The sequence below is a fragment of the Zootermopsis nevadensis genome, unplaced genomic scaffold, assembly GCF_977971745.1.
Source record: "Zootermopsis nevadensis isolate Lab colony 2312 unplaced genomic scaffold, Znev_1.0 Znev_ptg000006l, whole genome shotgun sequence".
NCBI classification, from domain to species: Eukaryota; Metazoa; Arthropoda; class Insecta; order Blattodea; family Termopsidae; genus Zootermopsis; species Zootermopsis nevadensis.
Window position 1 is genome coordinate 13,163,051 of NW_028259138.1, and position 24,868 is coordinate 13,187,918.

The 24,868-nt window shown below is 40.6% G+C and overlaps 2 protein-coding genes across 2 annotated transcripts in view; one reads left to right on the forward strand and one right to left on the reverse strand.

Annotated features, from left to right (window-relative positions):
- LOC110837456 (uncharacterized) overlaps positions 1 to 24,868 on the reverse strand; it is a 516,015-nt gene that overhangs the window by 390,764 nt on the left and 100,383 nt on the right. The gene's annotated exons all lie outside the window — the stretch shown is intronic.
- The window catches only part of CARPA (Carbonic anhydrase-related protein A), a 279,269-nt gene that overhangs the window by 252,632 nt on the left and 1,769 nt on the right, over positions 1 to 24,868 (forward strand). Inside the window, exons 7-9 of the mRNA XM_087343739.1 lie at positions 8,811 to 8,965; positions 12,064 to 12,195; positions 23,874 to 23,916. Of these exons, the coding sequence (XP_087199865.1) occupies positions 8,811 to 8,965; positions 12,064 to 12,195; positions 23,874 to 23,916 (330 nt within the window). The remainder of the gene's footprint in view (positions 1 to 8,810; positions 8,966 to 12,063; positions 12,196 to 23,873; positions 23,917 to 24,868) is intronic.

Consider the following 24,868-nt stretch of genomic DNA (forward strand, 5'->3'; position numbering starts at 1 on the left):
GCATTCGATTCACATTCCCCGTCTCTGACAAACTAACCTGTCTGCCTAATCACATATGACAACCGGCAGATATTTTTTGGTAACTAACTAACAAGATGGCTTAGGGAACCCGAAGGTTCATCGCCGAACTAACCAAAGCCCTCCACCGGACCCAGTCTCCTTCAACTCCTATCTCCCATAGATCACGCCTGAGATTATCCTCCCATCTACGTCTAGGTCTCCCCAGAGGTCTCTTCCCCTCAGGCTTCCCAAATAGTGGACCCAACCAACCAGATGGCTTACCGAACCCGTAGGTTCATCACCGAATTAACTAAAGCCCTCCACCGGACCCTGTCTCCTTCAACTCCTATCTCCCATAGATCCCGCCTGAGATTATCCTCCCATCTACGTCTAGGTCTCCCCAGAGGTCTCTTCCCCTCAGGCTTCCCAAATAGTGGACCCAACCAACCAGATGGCTTATCGAACCCGAAGGTTCATCACCGAATTAACCAAAGCCCTCCACCGGACCCTGTCCTGGGCCAACAAAATCCAGTCTCCTTCAACTCCTATCTCCCATAGATCCCGCCTGAGATTATCCTCCCATCTACGTCTAGGTCTCCCCAGAGGCCTCTTCCCCTCAGGCTTCCCAAATAGTGGACCCAACCAACCAGATGGCTTACCGAACCAGAAGGTTCATCACCGAATTAACCAAAGCCCTCCACCGGACCCTGTCCTGGGCCAACAAAATCCAGTCTCCTTCAACTCCTATCTCCCATAGATCCCGCCTGAGATTATCCTCCCATCTACGTCTAGGTCTCCCCAGCAGTCTCTTCCCCTCAGGCTTCCCAACCAATACCCAGTGCACACCTCTTGTCCCATCCATGCGCGCTACATGGCCAGCCCATCTCATTCTTCTTGACTTAACCACCCTGACAATATTAGGGGAGGAGTACAGATTAGTTTTCTACATTTTTTGGTAACACTGTGGTAAAATAACTAGAGAAATACCAGATTCGAAACACGACCCCGGGACTATCTTGGATATAGATCTGGCAGGACACGTTTTTACCTTGTGTTGCCCTGAAGGACGAAACACCATTCAAGGAGCCACTGTCGAATTATAAAACTAATTCTAGATGAGAACAAGCGAAAAGGCGCAATCCGTGAAAACTGAAAAGTAGGTTGGCACGCTTCAAGCTCACATGCCAGGTTACCACACCAAAGGGAGAACAGACATTAACAACAATTCAAAATCATTCATGCGGTTCACATATACAATAAACGAGACCATCATTTTGCGGTATCTCTTTTCACAGCCACGACCAAAATGTAATTGTTTCATTTCGCGGTATTTATTTCTAACATTTTACACATTTCGGCCGCTCTTTCATATTTGTGTGTGTGTGTATATATTTCTTCTTCATCAAGAACGATTGGACTATTTAATCAACAATAAAATTATCAATTACATATTTATTATTTCCTCTACAGAGCCATTTATTTAATCAAAATGTTGTATTTTAGGATCAAGATGACACATTCTAACCTACCTGATCATCGTCAGAAATTAGTATTTTATCTTGTACAGAAACAAATTTCTTACTTTTGGAAAATAAGTGCCCAAATTTATAACTTGTGTTGGGCAAGGCCGTGGTCTAGGCAACACGGAGTTTTCCTCCGTGGCATCCCAACAATTACTCCATTCACACACAGAAGAAGGCAATGGCAAACCACTTCTGGATCATCTGCCAAGAACGTATATGAACAGGTCCCAGTCCGAGAAAAAGATGGAAGGATCCTGTTCATATGGACCTGTCGTCAGACAGAACACTAAATAAAAAAAATAATAATAACCAATGTATACTTAAGTGCATTGCCGTCAGTTATAATATTTTTAATTCCACTGTCGTACTGGATTTCGCTGTAATTTTCCGAACATTATTTTCGTGATTAATGGCTCTGGTATGTGTACACATTGATTTGTTTTGCCTCTTGACTGTTCATCTGATGGTTTAAATAGAGTTTTTATAATTACCCAAACCCATCGGAACCCTAATATTCATCACACCAGTAGCGATTGGATTTAAAACTCAACACCAGAACAATACGAAAGCCACTTTCAATCCGAGTACACGTTCTTTCGCTTTGTCACCGGAAAATATTTTGACAGGACTTACCAGTTGTGATTGAGCAGTTCAGGAGCATTTACTACACATTAGTAGTAGAGCTGGCTAATTACCAAGACAACCTTCACACAATGGCCCGTGGGTGTTCCAGCGAAACACGTGTTATAGCATTTCGTACAGTATGGGCGATGTTCATATCCAGAACAGAGAATAGGGGGCAATTGGGTTACCTATAAGCTAGAGTACCACCAAGCCAGAGCAGAGAATTTACGTTTAAGTGCGGTAGTATGCACATTATCTAAAAACGTAAAACATTAAATGAGAGCTACATCTTTACTTATTGTTTTGTATGAAGGGAATTTATCTTGCGACCAAAATACATACATCTTATCACAAATAAAGTCTGTGGTGTTGGGTTTTCCTTTACCAGCTGAAACTTAATTATCTTCGAAGATTTCCGTCTTCTGGGTTGTTGCGCTGTGTAGTCTGGTAGATGTTAACCAACGTTTCTGAGGTCATACTGCCTCCGTCATCAGGGCGATGAGTATGAAGATTTCTGTCTTCTGGGTTGTTGCGCCGTGTAGTCTGGTCGATGTTAACCAACGTTTCAGAGGTCATACTGCCTCCGTCATCAGGGCTATGAGTATGAAGATTTCCGTCTTCTGGGTTGTTGCGCTGTGTAGTCTGGTAGACGTTTACCAACGTTTCAGAGGTCATACTGCCTCCGTCATGACGGCAACAACCCAGAAGACAGAAATCTTCATACTCATCGCCCTGATGATGGAGGCAGTATGACCTCTGAAACGTTGGTAAACATCGACCAGACTACACAGCGCAACAACCCAGAAGACAGAAATCTTTATACTCATCGCCCTGATGATGGAGGCAGTATGACCTCTGAAACGTTGGTTAACATTGACCAGACTACACAGGGCAACAACCCAGAAGACAGAAATCTTCATACTCATCGCCCTGATGATGGAGGCAGTATGACCTCTGAAACGTCGGTCAACTTCTACTAGACTACACTGCCTAACATCCCAGAAGACAGCCATCTTAAGACTCACCGCTGTCAAAACTTTAAATCCTGACCGAGTTTCACACCCGCACAAAACAACAGCTAAAATTTATGAAAACTACGGTTTATAAACTTGATTCTTTCGAAAAAAATAAAAATGTATAAAACAGAAAGGGAAATAGGACATTTGTCCCCTCTTCATTAATTACGAAGTCACCGCCATCTTAAGTTGTTTTTAAAACACTTGTGTCTGAATGGGACAGGTACGTAAATTTTGATAGCTGCTGAGCGTCTCGTTTGTATTTTCAGCTTCTGATTATCGCATTTCGAAACCGACTCTACGAGGCAAAGGTAAGGACTCTGTCAGTTCAGGTCCACTGTGAAACGTCCAATTAAAAACCGAGACGTAGAATTTGAACGTTTCATGAGAGGCATGAAAGAACTCCGGACAGACGCGGGGTTGGAAAATGCAGTAGATTAAGGCTCTTTTGAACTCCGTCGTTTCAATTCCTGAAAGTTAGAAGACTTTTTCACCTCTCGTTTCAGTTAATTTGCACCCCCACCCCCACCCCTGGCGAGCTCTGTGTGTGCACGGTTGAATTACAGAGAACAAGGGTGGGTCTCACGATGTAAAACAAGAACCTTCAGAAGTGTGTAGTTTTACACGGAAGGAAGCCAGGAAGGTCTTTCTGTCAGAATGAAATGAATATCTTGCATTCTACACAATACGAGTCACATATACTATTTTTACACCCACGGTCTTGTGCAAGGAAAATACCCTTTTGCTCCGCGTGTATAAAGTAATCCCCATGGGATTCTAGAATTTCAGCCCCCTGCTGGGAGCCGGACTTATATTCACTAATTACATCAGAGTCACGAGGCTTTTGTTTGGAGTGTGAACCTTAAACCCTGCCTCAATGCTATTGCTAGTTGACAGTCGCATTCAGAAACCATTGCAGAAATCCTCAATGCAGAACTTCTCAATTTTACAATAATTCTTTACGTTGACTGCCACGGTGGTCTGGCGGTTAGAACGCTGGCCTTGTAATCCTGGGGTCTCGGGTTCGATTCTCGGCGGTGCCCGAATTTATAACTTGTGTTGGGCAAGGCCGTGGTCTAGGCAACACGGAGTTTTCCTCCGTGGCATCCCAACAATTACTCCATTCACACACAGAAGAAGGCAATGGCAAACCACTTCTGGATCATCTGCCAAGAACGTATATGAACAGGTCCCAGTCCGAGAAAAGGATGGAAGGATCCTGTTCATATGGACCTGTGGTCAGACAGAACACTAAATAATAATAAGATGAGGTGGTCTAGCGGTTAGAATCCTGGCCTTGTAATCCTGGGGTCTCGGGTTCGATTCCCGGCGGTGCCCGAATTTATAACTTGTGTTGGGCAAGGCCGTGGTCTAGGCAACACGGAGTTTTCCTCCGTGGCATCCCAACAATTACTCCATTCACACACAGAAGAAGGCAATGGCAAACCACTTCTGGATCATCTGCCAAGAACGTATATGAACAGGTCCCAGTCCGAGAAAAGGATGGAAGGATCATGTTCATATGGACCTGTGGTCAGACAGAACACTAAATAATAATAAGATGAGGTGGTCTAGCGGTTAGAATCCTGGCCTTGTAATCCTGGGGTCTCGGGTTCGATTCCCGGCGGTGCCCGAATTTATAACTTGTGTTGGGCAAGGCCGTGGTCTAGGCAACACGGAGTTTTCCTCCGTGGCATCCCAACAATTACTCCATTCACACACAGAAGAAGGCAATGGCAAACCACTTCTGGATCATCTGCCAAGAACGTATATGAACAGGTCCCAGTCCGAGAAAAGGATGCAAGGATCCTGTTCATATGGACCTGTCGTCAGACAGAACACTAAATAATAATAAGATGAGGTGGTCTAGCGGTTAGAACGCTGGCCTTGTAATCCTGGGGTCTCGGGTTCGAATTTATAACTTGTGTTGGGCAAGGCCGTGGTCTAGGCAACACGGAGTTTTCCTCCGTGGCATCCCAACAATTACTCCATTCACACACAGAAGAAGGCAATAGCAAACCACTTCTGGATCATCTGCCAAGAACGTATATGAACAGGTCCCAGTCCGAGAAAAGGATGCAAGGATCCTGTTCATATGGACCTGTCGTCAGACAGAACACTAAATAATAATAAGATGAGGTGGTCTAGCGGTTAGAACGCTGGCCTTGTAATCCTGGGGTCTCGGGTTCAAATTTATAACTTGTGTTGGGCAAGGCCGTGGTCTAGGCAACACGGAGTTTTCCTCCGTGGCATCCCAACAATTACTCCATTCACACACAGAAGAAGGCAATGGCAAACCACTTCTGGATCATCTGCCAAGAACGTATATGAACAGGTCCCAGTCCGAGAAAAGGATGGAAGGATCCTGTTCATATGGACATGTCGTCAGACAGAACACTAATAATAATGAAAAAAGTCGCATAGTACATTTTACAGTAGATGTAACAGCTGTTTCACTGGATGAAGTTTGATCATTTACTAGTTGCATGACGCATTCTACAGCAGATTTAGTGGTAAGTTTATTGTGCGATTTAAGATTGCAACCCTGCTGTGGTGAACTTTGAACTGAGAAACATTTTTCCCGCAGAAAAGTTTTCAAAACAATTAAGTCAAGTTGACATTTAAACGGATTTCAGTTTAAAGTAAAACTGACTTTACTTCTTAGTTATGATAAAAATAAGACGCCTCTGTTAATTAATTAATTAATTACACTAATAGTCCATCACACCTAAGGCACTTAATCGCCAAGATAATTTTTGTTCTAGAATTTAAGATTCATCAGATCAGTGTGGGTTTAATTTGTAGTCTTCTGAGCTGTTCTTTTTTATAGGCTTGTGGGTGTATACAACTGTTTCATATGAACACGCTGCCTCCATCTTCAACCTTCAAGACTAAATGTCGAAAAAAACCCATGATATCACAATCTGATATAATTAATAAATACAAAATTATCTCCATCTTATGCCTGAAGTTTCCTGTGAAAGTTTTATTAAGCACCAGGAGTTCCGCTGTACTCTTCACTGAGTCTTGTCAACAAATCAAATAAATTTCGTAATAACGAACGAGCAAATTACAACTTAACACTTCGTTAATTAAATTTAAATTCACTATTAAATGGACATACGGAGTAAGATTGTAAAAAAGTAGTTCTTTGCGTTACGAGGCCTTTTCTAGTTGTACGTCCTTAGTAGTTAAGTGTAGGTCAGTTTGTTTTGTTCTGCTAATAATCTGGCTAGTAACCCATAATCAGGTAAATATTTTATCCTTCAATGATCAACATGTCTGTAAATGAGAAAGTTTTAATTTCCCTTTAGCCCAATGCCAGCAAAAATACGGCACTTATCAACAGATTAAAAAGACGTACAAAATTGTTAAATCCAAAGGAGAAAATTTAAAGACGCGGATAAATTTTCAACAAAGACATCAATGAACACTGCGCCGAAAAGAGTGTGGAAGGAGAATACAAGAAACAAGTATTTTAAGGGGATTGAAGAAAAGGATTTGATGATCGAACACGTCGCTGCAGCAACCCAAATCCTGTCAAAATCTAATTCTCTTCTTCAAGATCGTCATCCTCTCTTACGCCCTCCTTGTCCCTTTCAAGGTTTTCCCTGTTCAAATTGTGCGAGTATTTACAATTTCCCCGTGCGTTCTACATGCCCCACTCATGTCACCCTACGTGATACGAGCTTCTGTGTGTCTTTCGTCTTCATTTTTTCAAATACTAAGCAATGATAAGACGTTTGTTTGTACCGAACTCAATAATCTTTCTTCCTTAGTGCGTAAGTTCATAATTCCATCCTCTCTTCTGTCAAGTGTTTATAACAGTTTTATCTACACGAGCTTTCCGAATTTCCGCGTGTGTACTGTCTCTTCAAGTATATTATTTACACTTAAGTTTCACACACACGAACTTCTTTGAGGAGGCTCATCTTTTCTTGTCTACTCCCCTATACATCTAACAGTACACGCTCCAAGTTCTGCCTTCTCTCATTCTGTGCTGATAAACTCCATGGAGGGTCCTTCTTGACAAGTTAACGTCCGCTCCGATGGTCAAGAGATCCTCTGACTTTTACAGAACCCGAAGGCTCATTACTGTGTTCACAGGAGACAGCCGATGGTCCCTATCCTAAGCCAGATCAATCCAGTACTCACGTCTCCTTCTTCAGGTAGTTAGAAAAAATACGTCCATTTTGGAAGCCGTGAGGAAAGTTTCGTAACAACTTTAATTTGTTTTTTTCCCGGTGAGGGATTCTTTTAGAACCTCCCCCCCCAACATCAAGCCCCAGTACCACCTCTTGTCGGCTGTCTGAAGCTCCTAATTCATAAATTCACCGCCGGTCTCTGCTATTGCAATCAGTATTGCAAATAATTACGTACGCGTAAAGCTTGGTACTATTTGTTACAGCGGAGGAACGGCGAAATGGGTGTTACGTTATCGACTGCACTACATATCGTGATGTCATTAACATCTTCACAACCACACACGTTTCTAACTTTACCTTAGCCTTAACAAAGATCATACAGTTGTACATATTTACATCTGTCGAATCATCTGATGGCTTCAAAATGTCCGTCCCGTCCCAACCAACTTGAACGAAACAGCCTGATAACGTTAAGCGATGAAACGAACCAGTTTGTGGGGCCAGTGCAGCGCTGACTGCTGTAGGCTACTTACCGCCCGTCATATTGGCACCTCCTCCCCCCCCCCAAGCGCCCCGTCGGTTCGCAGTAATAGAAAGTCGAGACCTGGCTACGGTCAGGTTTCAGAGAATCTTCCTAACCAACTCTTTTTAGAAACAGCTCCAAATGATCTCTTCTCCTTTTTTTCATTTTCCTTCTTCAGAAGTGAAAAACCTCTTCACCCCTTTCTCCTCACTCTCCGCCGCGCACCTAGCCAAGGCAAATTGTACTTTATGCAGAGAAGGAGAGAGAGAGAGAGAGAGAGAGAACTCGGGGTGAGGCCACACCAACGTAGCGCCCAGGGTATGCTCAGTGCTTATGTAGTCATCTCGAGAAGTCTTCAAGTGCATTCATTAAAAATAAATCAAATGAGAATCCTCTTCAGAAAGGACATGCCTCAAAAAAGAAATTCTTCGTGTAAAACTGCCCGAAATCTGTATCAGAAACATGCACGTAATTCTAAGACCTAATATCACAAACACAATTGAAGTTGTTGATACAGTTCTTAGACTTGGTCCGAGCCATTCTACAGAATCAAGATTTCGTATTATTTTACAACTCTGATCGAAGATTCTATAAGGAGGCTACAGCTCCAGTGAATCTGTAGAAAGCGTGATGGAGGATTTGTGCTCAAAATGTAAGATATAACTATAAAGTTATATTCCCTTGGGGGGGCTGGAAAAAACGCCGGAGAGGCTGTACCATGATCAACCTGGTATCCCGTTGAAACTGCGTGCGAGTATTTTCGAAAAACGAAAAAAAGAGTATTAAAAATATGGCCGGTTTCAATCAAACATAAACCTTATTTTTCGCTGCTAATATATTTGTGATTTTTCATTTATATAAAAAAATTATCAAAAAGATATATTATATGCCCACACAGAAGAACAATAAACAGGGTTTTAAGTTAAAATCAGCACATAAAATGCTTAAAGTTTAGGAATACGCTGGTGATTTGTTACAGCGGACAGTGCACCAATTCGCCATCTATCGCTACACAGCCTCCTGCCAGAGACTCACCAATACATGACGTACGAGGGCTCCACCACACACCCAGGATGCTGGGAAACTACGGTCTGGATCATCCTTAACAGGCCCATCTACATCACCAAGCAAGAGGTAACCACGTTGCCCGCTTATCCCTCGAATACGTAATATGGATTTCAATATCAATCACACATTGCCCGTTTACCCCCAAATATAATGTGTCGAACGGGACAGATAATTGTCCATATCATGTCGTCTGCATAATATCCTTAGCATATACTTGCTCCACAGTTAAAACCGCGTAAAACAGAAGACTGAATAAATATTCACTAACACTTTCAGTTCGTGATGTTACCTTTGGCTTCCGGGCCATGAACACGATCTCCTCACGGTGTCCTCCTCGTCTTATTTCCCGTGCACTCCAAAAGCATTAACGAGCAAATTTAATTTAATCAAATTCTACGGTATATATAAAAAGCAACACGAGAGAGCGCTAAGAATTTCTTCGTTTTTTTGTTACAGAAAAACATCGATGAATGTGCAGATGTTCTTCGCCGTAAGATTTGTTGCATATAAACAATTAGAAAAAAAATACTGGGTTTAGAAATGTAAGCTAAATATGAATTCTAAGGGTGGAGATGGCGCTCCGAAGCCTGCAGAATGCATTAATGCCCTCCAGGCTGTGCATTAAACTGAAATATCTGACCAAAGTATTACTTTCAGCTATTTTGCCAATCACCATATTCTTCGACATGAACTAGAAAAGTAAAAAAGAACGATCAGAGGTAAATTTTAAAGATTACTGACGATAGTGTATTACAATCGGGATTGTACATATTTTTCATGATTGATTGGACCCAGCTGAGTAGGTGCCACTCTTTTAACCTGAGTTCTTTTTAAAAAAAAACAGACGATGACACAGTCCAAAAACGATCAGAAGTTTTTGTAAACTTCTGTCGAATGCGATAACTTCCTTGCATACATCGTAACCTACGACAAAACCCAGGTTCACAGTTTTTAACCCGAGAGTAGCTGAGTAAAACAGTTGGCGACATCCAGACTCACTACGACGATGAAATTCCGCCTTTCACTATCTGCTGACGAGATCACGTTAAAGTTATACCAGGATATAAAATATGTTTCTTAAAAGTACTACATGAGAAAGTTAATAACCATTAACTTCTCTCTTACTGGAACGTGACGAGTTTGTATCTTAAGCTTACCGTCATCCGAAAACTTTGGAATTGCTTTCGTATGGAATTAGCCTCCAACACACAATGCCCCCCTCCCCCACAGAGGTATCGTAATGATTTATAAAACTCAAAAAGTGACGTTTGAAATCATACCACAGCATCTTCATTCATCCAATCTCGTATCGGGTGACTTCCGTATGTTTTGCACAGCTGATGATGAAATGTGAGGGATGGAACCTCAAAATGGATAAAAATTTGAATATGCAGGATCTGAGGTTCTCACGGCGGTGAGTCCGAAGATGGCTATCTTCTCGGTTGTAACGCCGTGTAGTCTAGCAGAAGTCTACCAACGTTTCATAAGTCCTTGTTGCCTCCATCATGAGCAATCGACCTGACGATGGAGGCAACAAGGACCTCTGAAACGTAGATAAGACTTCTGCTAGACTACACGGCGCTACAACCCAGAAGATAGCCATCTTCGGACTCACCGCCGTGAGAACCTCAAATCCTATTTAGAAATAACAAATATCACATAAATATAGTTTCTCAGAATATATTTAACTATGAAGAACTTCACACTAAAAGATAGACATAATTTTCAAAGGGGTTGATATCTAAGTTTCATAGAAACCTAATGCCTCCATCTTCAGTCGTAAAGTTGGTGACGGGATATTCCACACAGAAACGCATGTAACCAACTATTAATCCGCACGGCCAACACCGAGATCTTCCAGCAGCGGGGACATTATAAATCTCATACGTAATGTTTAACGTGTTAAAGTAAGAAATGAGACGACAGGCCTGTACGGTTGCAATATAAGATAAAGATTGTGATAGCTGCTACGCCTTCGATCGATATATCGCATTCGCTTCACGTGTTCTGTCGACGTCTTCCTATCGATCCACTGTAGTGGGAAGTAGAATGTTCTGTAACGTTGTATAGGGCCACGGCCACTTTTACTATCTCGATATCTCGCAGGGCGCACTGCATAGGAACGTCTGATACAACTTCTCTTATCGCACACAATATGGCTCCATAAACAGAGACTGTCGTCTAGAGGGGTCTGACTATTTCAATAGACATTGTTCTCGGTCGCCTGAAACATTTCACTGTCCACAAGACAATATAACTATTCATGAGCAAGTCTGCGTCTCTTCTTTAATGGATGCTCCAGTCTTTAGGATTCTGTATCTCAAACATTACCCAACTGACACAATCGCACAATGCGAAGACAGGGTACAAACTTAATAGCATCATCACACCGAGTGAGGTCGTGTAGCACGCACGGTCTGGAGTTGTACTCGGAAGGCGTTTGGTTCGAATTTAGACTAAGTTATCGGCTAACAGGATTCATATTTTTCATAGTTTAGTTCAGTCTCTCCTGTTAATACCAGCGTACTGCCTTAAAATAGACTTCCTCCTTTAAAAATGCATGTATATCTAGTCTTAAATATTTTAATCCACTTCGACAATATGTGGCCTGTGCAGATGAAAGAATGTCGCTAAACAACCAAAGAATCTGTACTGTTAACCAGTTACTGTTAGGATAAAACAAGAGAAGTATTATGGGCGGGAAGATACTAATTACATTCCCAAGATAATTAAGATACGTGTGTGTGTGTGTGTGGATAGAGGACTAAAGGTTCAGGATATATTCCATTTGGTTGGATATGAACACGAAATTTCAAATCCTATAAATCAGAGTTTCTCAACCTAAGGTACGCGAATTAAGTAGGAAAATCAAAATATAATATTAACACAAATAATTTTGCCCTGGTCGCATTTGGTTAATGGTACATTTAATGTTTAAAATTAAAATTAGTAGTACGCCAGCGAAAAAGGTCGAGAACCCTTTTTATAAATTAATAGACAGCTTATCGGGTAGGCTACATACAGGCTCATCAAGGAGTAGTCAGTTACTAGACACTAATCTACCAAATTTCACAGTTTATGCGTGAATGCTATTTTTTCACGCAAATTGTGGTTGGTACTTTAGTTTTATGGCGTGTGATAATATGTTTGTGTTTCTTTTTCAGTTGTACGCGCTTCGTAAATTAATGCAGGGCCCCATGAACGAGCCGAAAGCTCCTCTGGGCAACAACGCAAGACCGTTTCAGCCTTTGAACCATCGCACCGTCCGGACAAACATAGACTTCAAAAAAGGCGAGGTGAGTATCAACACACGAAGATTCTGTGATGACAGAAAGCAGACCACTAAACCAAAATGCAGTATACTCTTGTACTAACATCTCATACTAGTTTTTCCAAAATGACCGCTTTTCAAAATTCTTGCGAATTTATAGATTTGTGTCTTCAATTGCATGACGTACCCTACTCACGTTAGCCTCGAACTCTAGGCCCCAGTAATACCAGATGTTAGAGAACAGCGTGTTGAGGAGAGAGTTTGGAACTAAGAGGGAGAAAATAAGACGGATAGAATCACATGACAAGTTTCGTTACGTTTAACATTCGTCAAAAATATAAGTTCCATCAAATAATCAATGGCGATGAGATGGGAGGACACGTAGAACGCAATGCAGATATAATAAAAACAAAATTTTAGAAGAGAATTTCTGAAGGGAACTAATCACTTGGGAGATGATGCCCTACGCGGATGATGTTATTATTATTATTAAAGATGAAGGGTCTGAGGATGTTAACTGAATCGCCGTGTAGTCTGGTAGAAGTTTACCGATGTTTCAGAGGTCCCTGCTGCCTCTATAATCAGGGCAAGATAGCCATTTTCCGTGAAAATCTCAAATCCCACTCAGATTAAAATTGTTCAGGACAGGAACCAGCGGCGGAATGTTCGGATTTAACAAAAGGCCGCAAATGTCTTTACTATCTGAATGAAGAATTGTCTTTTTTGCTAAAAAAAAATAGTGGGTGACAGCACAAATCATAAACTTCCCGCTATGATTATATGTCTTAATAGTCTTAAAATACTGTCAGCTTCTCAAGTAGATCTCTGTTCTATTATGTTAGCACCTGCAGCTTTTTTGAGAGAAAAAAAAATTATTACAAGAAATTAACAAAATTAATATATCTGCGTGTAAGGACCTTCGATAATGAGCGCAGTGAATGTCGTGAACCGCATTAAGTATTATCAGTCGCTACATCACATTTTCTGCCCCGTTAAACCTTCAGCACTAGACACGTATTCATTTTTAATAAGTCTATGAAATCTTAATGTCCACAGTCACTGTCAGCTAATGTACTGTCGCCACTAGGCGACTTGTAAATATTGAAGGTTTCTGCATTATTAACAGCATTGACGAAATCCTGACCTGGCACGACCAGGGTTTAAACTCTGTTAACATTTACGTAGACGCATCCATTCTTTGCATTCAAATTAAAGCTCATGAAGGCGTATAGGAGGAGTGGAGGCAAAGCTCTGCGCATTCGTGATATCAGAATTAAACAAAGATGAGTGAGTAGTGATCTTTGTGGTCCAACTCCATCGCCCGAAGGGGAAGGACGGAGGAGACCCCAGCACGCATTATAAAGGAAGTTTGGCGGGTTGCAGAAAATACGTGGGAACACGAGTTGTAAAGAGGAGAAATTTTCTTTCTATCGTAAACAGAATCTCACATGCACCGCCAGGGTCGATGCCAGAACGAGCGTCATGTTATGAAAAATACACGCGAGATGTACAAGTCAAATTTCAAAACACACGTCTCATCAGTTTGGGCGGTGACAGAACCGATCGCCTAGCAACAGAACGCTGTTCAAAAACACGCCATTGCAGTTGATTCTGGAACAATTTAATCGAGTTCAAAAGCCGTACAACCCGTTACGTATCCACTTTCTTAAATCTAAGTAGGCTCGTAAGGTAGGTCTGATGGCTGTGGAGTTCACAATCATGGTTCGATTCTCGGCAGAGACAGTCACAGTCCTAGCCGACAGGTAACGTTCTTTCTTTCCACAAGGGTTAAGAGGGACGAATCGAGAAGCTGGTTGCTCTAAATAATATATCAGCGAAGTAAAAAATACTTTACTGTTACTCCAAATGATATGGTGCTTGGGCGCAGGGTTAATGTCACACTAAGTGGTAAATGTACAAAACTGCGAAAATTGTTACCTAGGCCGTTGTTAAAATATTGCAGCTTGTTTGTCAATTCTAAGAAATTCTTCACACGTCGAGCAGGTTAATGAAGAGGTAACGTTCTACAATTGTATTAAGGAAGTAGGCCTAACTAGCTCCAGTTTAAACTTTCCTGACATTAGACATTAAGCAGCTCTCCGCAGCATATTAATGAGAACTCTGGGATACTACCACAGTATGAACGCCTCTCACCGAATTCTTTACCACCAGTTGCCGATCTAATGCGATGTTGTACAGACTGTGTGCTTGAAACAGCGTCATAAAATAACCGTGCAATCAGTCATCAACTTTGGAGACCAATAAAGGTCTTAGTTTGCCGACAGCGCGTACTGTTTATCAAAACGTGGTTACTTACAACTCGAATTGGTATCAAAGAACACGACAAGTCAAAAACTAGTTTTCCAGCAAGCGTCTGATACAACATTCCCGCCAATTCTTCAAAGACCATCATGAAGTGTGCTTAAATGACGTCACACTCTGAAATTTTCTCGCTTCAAAAGGCCAGCAAGCTGACTCAAAATGTCAATCTTTCCCACGGGGCGTAATTAAGAGGCATCCTGAGGGGTGGGGGGGGGGGCACTAACAGGCCTCTTGAGATTAAGGATCAGCGCAGGGACAGTGAAGACCCACAGAGTTTCCTGGAAAATTATATCCGTTAACATGTTTCACATCGTGGGAAATTTTTGGTTTTCACGGCGGTAAGCGTGATTATGAAGCTCTGGGTTTTGGCGGATGCTAAAGTCGAGGAGAAACATGAAGTCTCCGTCTCCAAACGTTTGCACGTCTACAGAGTAGTCTACACGGCCCCAAAACCAAGAGTAACAATGTCATGTTTTAAAAACCGTTTATCTATGTGGGAAGATGATCATTGCTGGTGATTATTTTTTAATTTGTTTATGAATATTTAATGACGCTGTCCGTAACTCGGGCTAGCATCGAGTGATAGGATGATCAATGAATAATGAACTGGAATGAGAGCAGTCATCGTCTAACGAAAGGTATTATCCTACTTCCTACCTGGAGGGTCTCAAAGGCGCATTCCAGATCTCTACGGACCGAGATTTTGACCTGCGCCTGTCTGAATACTAACCAGGAGGTTTTATTTCGAAGTACTGTGTATTCGTCTGTAGAGACTGATTAAAAAAACCACCACAAACGTCACTCAGGATATCAGACAGTCCATCTGATAATGAAACCGGACACTTGCAAAGAAAAGTCTGGAAAATTAACTCTACACCGATATGCAGGGAACTAATCCTTTTTTAGGTAAAATTTGTCTCCAGACATTTATGAAAAATGAAAAAAAAATATGTTTTCTAAATTTATCATACCAATGATATCTCTGAGCACAGAATTCTGTCAAACCTGGATTTCGGACCACCTACCACCTCATATAACTTAATCCTGGCAACGATTCATACAAAAACATCACACACACATGCTCCACATAATATATGCTAAAACATATTATATACTAATATGTAGGCCCACACACACACAAGCATGCCAAGAAACACTGATTAGAGTCTCCTTTGTGCTATTAATATTAATAAAAGTAAAGGTAAGAATCAGTTGGTTTAAAAAGTTATTACTTTTACAGAATGCGAAGGTCCATTTAAGTAAGCCAGTCAGTTGATTTGGCCCAACCCAATTCACAGTTCAACAAACTTTTTCTCCAAGATCTACTTTAATACTATCCTCCCATCTGCACTAATGTCCCAAGCGGCTCTCGAAACTGTTTTTCCATCAAATATTATATTGCCCCATCTGACAAAACTTTTATTGTAATAATTAAATCAGAAAATTTACATTCTGAAATTCTCGTACGACCTTAAGAGACTGTTGTGTTCCGCAGATACACACGCGAATAGAAAGTGGTTATCTTAATTCGTGCTACTTTCATATTACGTAATATCTGAGGTTATAACGGCGACTGAATGCAACGAAGCCACGGGCGATTAAGGCTTTGACCGGGATGTTAAATCTTATGTGGTACCGCCTGATTCGACTTCTAATGGTTAAGTGAAGTGTTTTCTTCGCGGTACGGTCTGGATTCGTAAATATTATGAATACGAGCTTCGGCTTCAAAGAGTTAACCAGCTGATTTTCGTAATGGTGAGGTGTAGTGTTTTCTTCGCGGTACGGACTGAATTCATAAATAATATTCAGACGATCTTCGGCTTCAAAGGGTTAACCGTTCCTGGCAGAGACAGTCTCCGAAACTTTCGAGATTTTCTATTCTGACGGCCGATCACCAGAGGAGACATCAACCGTTTAACTTCACCCAGAGTTAATCGTGTTACACGTACGCATTAACACGTCACCAGAACGTTTCTAAAAACTCAGGTGTCCACGTGTGAAATAATTCCGTGGACTGAAAATTCAATCAAGTGCTTTTAAAGGGGCCGATCGCTAGAAACAATTGCACTGTCGAGCAGGCGGGAATGACAGCTCCTTCCAGGATTCTGCATGTGTCCAGTTGATATAACACAACTGTGATGAAGTTTCCCACCCTCGCGTAACAAGTATCCAGTGCTAAGGCAAGATGAACGGAGATCGCGGTTTCAGAAAATGGGACAGAGAACGTGTGCGTAGGGTTTGTGGAGGGTTGGAAAGGGGAGAGACAAAAATGTGGGGGAGGGGATAAAAATATGCATGAGGTGATAAAACTCCTGTTCTAGACACTGCACCAGTACACCATTAATCTCTTGCACGATTTTCACAAAACGCTGGACTAAAATATAACGAGAGTACAAGAGGAATTAGTCGGCGTACACATTTCTGTGTTCGCAAGGGTGATTTGTTAAGGAGGGTGGAAGGGGTGACGGGGTGAGAAGACGGTTAACTAAGCAGTTCTCCTTGTAAAAATATTGTATGTGCAGGTTTTACGCTTTAAACTTTTCCAGAGATGTTAAATTAAAGTATCCAATTCCAATTATGACGCAACTCCTTAAAGAAATCTCTCCCGAGAAGCCGTACAAAGGCTAATAGGATATTTTTCTTTCCAAATACGAGAATCTACACTGTGCATTCTGGTCCAGCTAGGATATTACAAACTTTAGATATGAGCACAGCAACAGCATGGAATATAAACATTTCTCTTCACACCTGCTTAAATGGAGCCCAACATTTTGTAGTCTGGCATTATCTTCATTTGTAACTATCCTTCTGATTCCAATTTCTGGCTCAATACTTGTGAATTTTTCTCTAAACGCTCCGCTCCCCTATTTTTAATTTCCTCACATCTCAGTTGGCTTGAAATCAGCCTTCAAATATCTATTTAATTCTACGTCTGTACCACCTCATTTTCAATTACATGCAGTAAGCATGCGGGAGATGAGAAACCCAAACTTTTAATCGTAAATAACGTATGGAAGACACCTCTTCTGGGAAGCAGATTCGGATGAGAGCAAAACACGCAGTCAACATTATCAGTGAAATATCTGCCACCTCGTTTCAACTATGTCGACAGTAATTCTCTGTGTTCAAAAGATCTGTCTAGTAGCCTACCTTTATTCCTGATGTGCTGTGATGTGTTAACGTCCCTTTTAAAAAATAACCACGCGTTCATGACTGGTTATCACATTCAAATGCCCAGTATTACCAGAGAATGAAACAGCAAGACAACTGAGAATCAAAAGCCGTGATTAGTCTGAATATAACACAGGTACGTGCATTGCCATGTCACTAAACCTGGATTTAAAAATAAAATGTTTCATCTCTGCTAACATCGCGCTAGAAAAGCTGAGAGGCAGCGACGCTAAAACCTACTAGCATCAGAGAACTAGAAATTAGATACGTGGTTAGTCTCACACTCCTGCCACTTTATTTCGGGGCAAAGAACACTCCGTACCCATTACATTTGGGGCAGGGTAGACCTCAGAGCATCATTGTTCTCAGATAGCGAGGATCGTTCAATAACGCATTTACGACATCCTCGCACCGGGCATTATCCAAAGTCAATTGAATCCAGTTTACAGCTAACATTCTATTCTTTTTAATAATATCCTTCCGCGCATGCGTAAGCCTGCGAAGTGATTTCTTCCACTGGAAAGGTTCCTTCTCTGCTATTTTTCTTGTTACTGAATTCTGTTTCGACTACTCACAGACCTTTCATTGTCTGTATCACCCCCGCACATTCCAAAAATAAGTACACCCTACGTGTCTGCTGTCTGCAACACACAGATTCGTCAGAAGTAGAAAGAGTTCAAACAGAATTCCTTGCCTTATGCTACACCGGATCATTTTGTAGGCGAATTCTACAATAATTATGAAGGTTCCAGGTAGACTGAATCTCTCGACACCTTATTCCAGACGAAGGCATCTAGGCATTCTTTTCATTAAAAACTATGTTAGTTGTTTATCATTATTTCTATACGTAAGTGTGCGTGTACCTACTACAATTCTTAGCCACTATTACAACAAAAGACGAAGGTTTTCTTAATTACATTCAACTTGCGGACATCCCGTAGCACAGCACCCGTGTCCGTTTAAATTCAACGGGAAATTATACCGTCTCCTCTCACCCCCTGTCCCACATTCCTTTTCCACTCCCTTCATTTGTTCGTGCTACGAGCTACAGTACAGGACAAAATTAATGTAAACGTCGGTCATAATGTGTTATTCGGCAGATTGGGGTAAAATAGATTTCTGAGTAATCGAGAGTTTTTATCTGTTCCTGTTAAGATTTCAGGTACACGATCAACGAGATACCGCAATCTCGTGGAAGATACGAAATTATAGAACTGCGTAGCGTCCACTCACAGCGCACTCAAACAAACGCTCAAATATCAAATTTCCCTTCCAAACAACAAACTGATCATGAGAACATAACACTAATGCTTCGTATTCGAGAGGTCCCGGGTTCAACTCTCGGCTCAGAGACTGGCTATCCTGACTAGGGAGTTAATGGTATTACTCAGTCCCTCAAGGCAGATTCAGGATTGTACTTTAAATTAGGTCATGACCGCTTCCTTCCAGATCCTTTCCAAATTCTTCAATATCAACCTCTCATTCGACGGTATGTAGTCTGAGCTACTGAAAAGCGTCGTTAAATAAGATATTGTAGGTGCGTCATATTGTGATTTTATTTAAATAGTATTAAAATATATTAAAATCACATCACATCAATAAATGTTGATACAATGAAAAACGTAGAAATGATAAGAAAATTAAAAAATTAAAAATTAGTAATTGAATTAAGAGTTTATAACATACACCTGATGACGGCTCTATGAAAGCCGAAACATGTCGAGAATGTTCCATATGTAAATCGAGTACTCGATACGGAACAAAGGATAATATTTTAACCATCTAATTATCTTATATTACTTTATTGTGATTGACGGACAATTTTAATATATTTTAATACTATTTAAGTCGTTAAATAAGTTATAAATAAATAATCCCCCAGCCTGTGGCAGTGTTTCTGATCAAAATCGCTGCAACTGACAATTACTAACACTTTCCTGCTCGTAAGTCCGCTGTTCTCTGAAATCACTCGCCGAGACCAGCCAAGGCTTGTTTTCGAATCCCGTCGTCGCTAATACGTCGATATGCGTTTCCCGTGTCGCCGCCTCGTCGGTCAATTTTGCGGACTTCATTTCCGGTGACATCCCGTGGGTTGAAATGCCGTTCACTTCCGCTAATTCTGATCCTCGGAGCATTACATAAATTTAAGGCCTTGTTGCTGAGAGGCTGCTCTTCGAATCCTGCTACCGTTCCTGCCCTCATTCATACACAAGTCTGTTGCGTTAACATTTAAAGATTAATTCAAGTTTTACAGGATTTATAATCAGAGTTTGACATTATTGTACAGTCTTCACTTACGTTTAAACCCCAAAGGAGTATCATCACAGAGTTTGGTTAGAAAAATCAGCAACTGGAAGACAACATATATGACTATTTGCGAAATTAAATTAACTGAAAATGTTTAGATATTACAATTTTATAATAACTATAATAAGCCTGTAATAAACTTCACAGACTTTCTGCTTATTTATTATAAGAATTGTGTCGATTACTTTCCTATTATTTACGCCATTGGAACTCATAGTTATCGCTTGACGTATCCAAGGCGTGGAATGGAACTTTCAGCACATTTTAGTCTTTCTAAGCAACCGGAAATGAATCACGAGTACTTGGATGGACGACAACATGACGTAACTACGTACTTTTAAAAACGTCTTAAAGAATGTGCTACGTTTGTGCCTGATTTCGAAACTTCCGATGTACTTAAATACTTCGGTTTGATATCTTTACATCGCTGAGTTTCCTCTCGAGGAAGATTCAAATTTTTTTTTCTCAACTACGATCTGTAAAGAAGTGAGACTTCTTACAACGAAGCTCCATTTCACCAGCCTCAAGCCTTGCATCGCACTTATGACATAAAAATTCACAGAAGTTCGAAATTCGCGTAACGTCTGCGTTAAGTTGTCTTAAAATTAACATTTTTGAATGCGTCTCCCTCAAACTTAAACCACTTTCAAATATTTTATTTTCTGTGAAATCTTCATTAATTTCTAACGCTTAGGAATGTAATTTCACTACAATCTTTTCTCTCAAACTATCGTGTGAAATGAGAAGATGATTGTCTAGAAACAAAATAGACACGACAGCGCAACACCTAGACCTGAGACAAGAATCCAGACAGGCCCAATGAATGAAATAATCATACACTGGCTACAGATTAATTAAACTAATAATAATTCAGAATAAGCAGTCTAATAGGGGTATAGAGTAACTCTGGCAAGAAAAAAGAAACTTCAGAAATGTAAATTTGACACCCTGTATAAAAACATAAAAAATAAATGATAAAAGTAAGTGAAAACAGCTGGTCCACGAAACAGGCTGTGCTACACGCAGGAAGACCTTCTAAATAGAATGCGTTAAGTGAGATGGTAGAACAAGATAAACAGTTCTAAATCTTCAGGACCAAGATCAGGGCAAAACCAAGGACTCTGTCGAAAGAAGATTTTAAAGCCGGTAAAATTCGTAAATAATGAAGGATTCACACGATGCTAGAGACAAACCGATAGAAGCAGACCAAACTTAAGCTTCCAAAACGTCAACTGTTGCGAAAAGTTCTACAGGCCCAATCATGCAATAACAAGCGACGCAGTTTCATAGGATTACGTCGAATTATTCTTACCACGCGTTTTGGACGCAGCATCCGAAGCCGTCTACAGATTAACAGCCTACGGTTAGGTGGAAAAAAAAAACCAAAAAAATAAATAAATACACACATAATACGTGTTCGACATCAACAAATGTGCAAAGAACTGGAACAAATCCGGAGCATCGAGCTGAATATCGTCTTTGGTTTCCAAACACTCTGTACTGATATTACGATCTCACCGCCGAATGAATTCGGGCGGTGCCCACGGTCTAGCACGGCTAAACCCCTAGGATGACGAAAAAGGGGATGAGGGTGGTTGTAGAGGGGGAGGGGAGGGGAGGGGAGATTCAGCATGGCCCAGCGGGCTTTTCCATTATCTCTTTATTCAAAAAACCACCTTATCATCGAAAAGTGTAGCCCGGCGTAACAAATAGGATAGTATATTTGGTAGGGTAATCTGCTTCCATTAGTCGGCTACCCCCCCCCCCCAACACATACACACACACCCTACGTCTCTAACATTTCCCCCTCCGCGCTAAAGAGAGGTTTCGCCACAGAACGGATCTAACGCACCCCGTGAGTGCTAACGGTGATAAGGCAACTGTAGTTACCTAAGAAATGCGAAATGAACGCTTGCTTAATCGAATATAATATTGTTCACCATAATCTTATTTTCTTTATAGGCAGGGATATTACGACTGCTTATTAAAATTCTGCAGATAAATACAAAACATTACTTAATTTGTATCGAAGCATTAGAGTTATATGTTGTGTTCAACAGTATTGGTTCGGTGTACTCTTTAGAGCAGTGGTATTCAACCTTTTTTGTTCGCGTACCCCCAGATATAATTTCTCTTCAACTTTGTACCCCCCAAAGTTGTTGGTGTATATTTCAAGTTATACGTAGTATATAATCCACATCTAAAATAAATTAAATAAATTATATTACTTATTATTCAGTGTTTATCATAAAATAATATATATATTTTAAATTTGACGTACCCCTTAAAATGTCTTCGCGTACCCCCAGATATAATTTCTCTTCAACTTTGTACCTCCAAAGTTGTTGGTATATAATTCAAGTTATACGTAGTATATAACCTACATCTAAAATAAATTAAATAAATTATATTACTGATTATTCAGTGTTTATCATAAAATAATATATATATTTTTTTAAATTTCACGTACCCCTTAAAATGTCTTCGCGTACCTCCAGATATAATTTCTCTTCAACTTTGTACCCCCAAAAGTTATTGGTGTATAATTCAAGTTATACATAGTATATAATCTACATCTAAAATAAATAAAATAAATTACATTACTGATTATTCAGTGTTTATCACAAAAAAAATTTTTTTTAAATTTTACGTACCCCCTAAGATGTCTTCGCGTACCCCTGGGAGTACACTGACATTTCAGAAGTGTTCACGTCATATCACATTGGTGGTGGTTGCACTTATGTCATCTGCGTTTTAAGTCATTCCTGCACTTAAGTCGTCATAGGTCACGCAGTTTGATTTTCCGCGTAGAAACAATGACCTCCTGCCATGCAGGTTGACTACCCTTGTAGGAACAGATCCCCGCGGTCATGCACGTTCACGTACTGGAAGTTTGTTACAATTTCGATTTGATGACCAAACCTTAAGATTTTTCTGTTCAAATTATACAGTCAACGTAAAAAGTCGTAACTGGTATAACCAGGGATTGAAAACCACGTCAAAAACTTTCAAATACCGAAGTTAATTAAAATATTCCATCTTACGGACTTCGTAAACTGAAACATTCCGTGCTGTGTGGGTCCTCTACGTTCTAAAACGTGCCCTTACCTCAGCCTCGAGATACGTGGACCAGTTGCGTAACACAATGGCTTTTCAATTTTTTTATAATTCCAAAAACCTGTTCTACGTGGTTAGGACGAAAGCCCCGGAGGGCTTTTAGCGGAAAAAAATGGAAGAATCTCCTTAATTAACTGAAGATTAAGTTTTTACGTAATGCTGTTATGATTCATAATGTCCATGTTTTGACGACTCTAACATTCTCCAGCAACTAACAAAAAACGTCTGTCAAATAGTGGTCCGCGCACCACCGCTGAACCGCTGCTTAATTTAAGCCGATGACCAAATTATAATTGGCTTTCATTAGCAACGTTCATCGTTTCTTTTACCTGGTACATGTTTCGTGTCCAAAATTATTACTTTTCACTTATTTTTTTAATGGCATAGAATAAAAGAGACAAAATGTTAAGCCCCTTCGATGTTAATACAATGTAAGACACTAATCAGGCTTCTAATATTTACAACAAACATTACATGTAAAACTTAAAGCTGTGATTTAAATTGTATATTGTTACTTGTATTTTTAAATATGAGACATTATATACGGCCCTACAAATACTCCCTGATAATTTATAGCTTTCTGCATCCAGCAATAGCCAAACAGAACTAGGCGGTCATAATTGACGTAAAATTAATACACATCTCCAAATAATTACGTCTATATTATGCAGATAATGAACACATATTTATAAAAAAAAATAGCATTTCAATTGATGAAACAAACTTTAAAAAATAGTCCCTAATATTTAAACAATGTGATATTCATACTTTTAATTGTCTTTCCAGGGTAAAAACTGCCCGAGTATGTACAAGGAAATGTATTATAAAGGTAAGCCTACTTTTATTCATCGTATTATTAACTGTATTACATATGTTCAACACTGTACAGTGTCTGAGGTAAGTCTATATTTCATATAGGCCTGCACCACGTTTGAGGTCTTGGCTTTTCTCCCGTCTTTAGGTGCTGATTGTTAGTGTACTGCCATATTTATTACTTTTTCATTGCTATGAATACTATTATTTAGTGTTCTGTCTGACGACAGGTCCATATGAACAGGATCCTTCCATCCTTTTCTCGGACTGGGACCTGTTCATATACGTTCTTGGCAGATGATCCAGAAGTGGTTTGCCATTGCCTTCTTCTGTGTGTGAATGGAGTAATTGTTGGGATGCCACGGAGGAAAACTCCGTGTTGCCTAGACCATGGCCTTGCCCAACACAAGTTATAAATTCGGGCACCGCCGGGAATCGAACCCGAGACCCCAGGATTACAAGGCCAGCGTTCTAACCGCTAGACCACCTCATCTTATTATTATTTAGTGTTCTGTCTGACGACAGGTCCATATGAACAGGATCCTTCCATCCTTTTCTCGGACTGGGACCTGTTCATATACGTTCTTGGCAGATGATCCAGAAGTGGTTTGCCATTGCCTTCTTCTGTGTGTGAATGGAGTAATTGTTGGGATGCCACGGAGGAAAACTCCGTGTTGCCTAGACCACGGCCTTGCCCAACACAAGTTATACATTCTGGCACCGCCGGGAATCGAACCCGAGACCCCCAGGATTACAAGGCCAGCGGATAATTCAATCTCTAACCGTCTTCTACATCAAATTTACAAAGACCATGGACAATGTGCGACATTACACAAGTTTACTGGATCAAAAATTGCCACCACGTGACCGAAGAATTTGTATCTATCTCTTACAGGGCCCCTCCAGTTGATGGACCACAAAACCGGGCAACATGCCCCCCCCCCCCTCACCTACTGTAACGTTCTGTA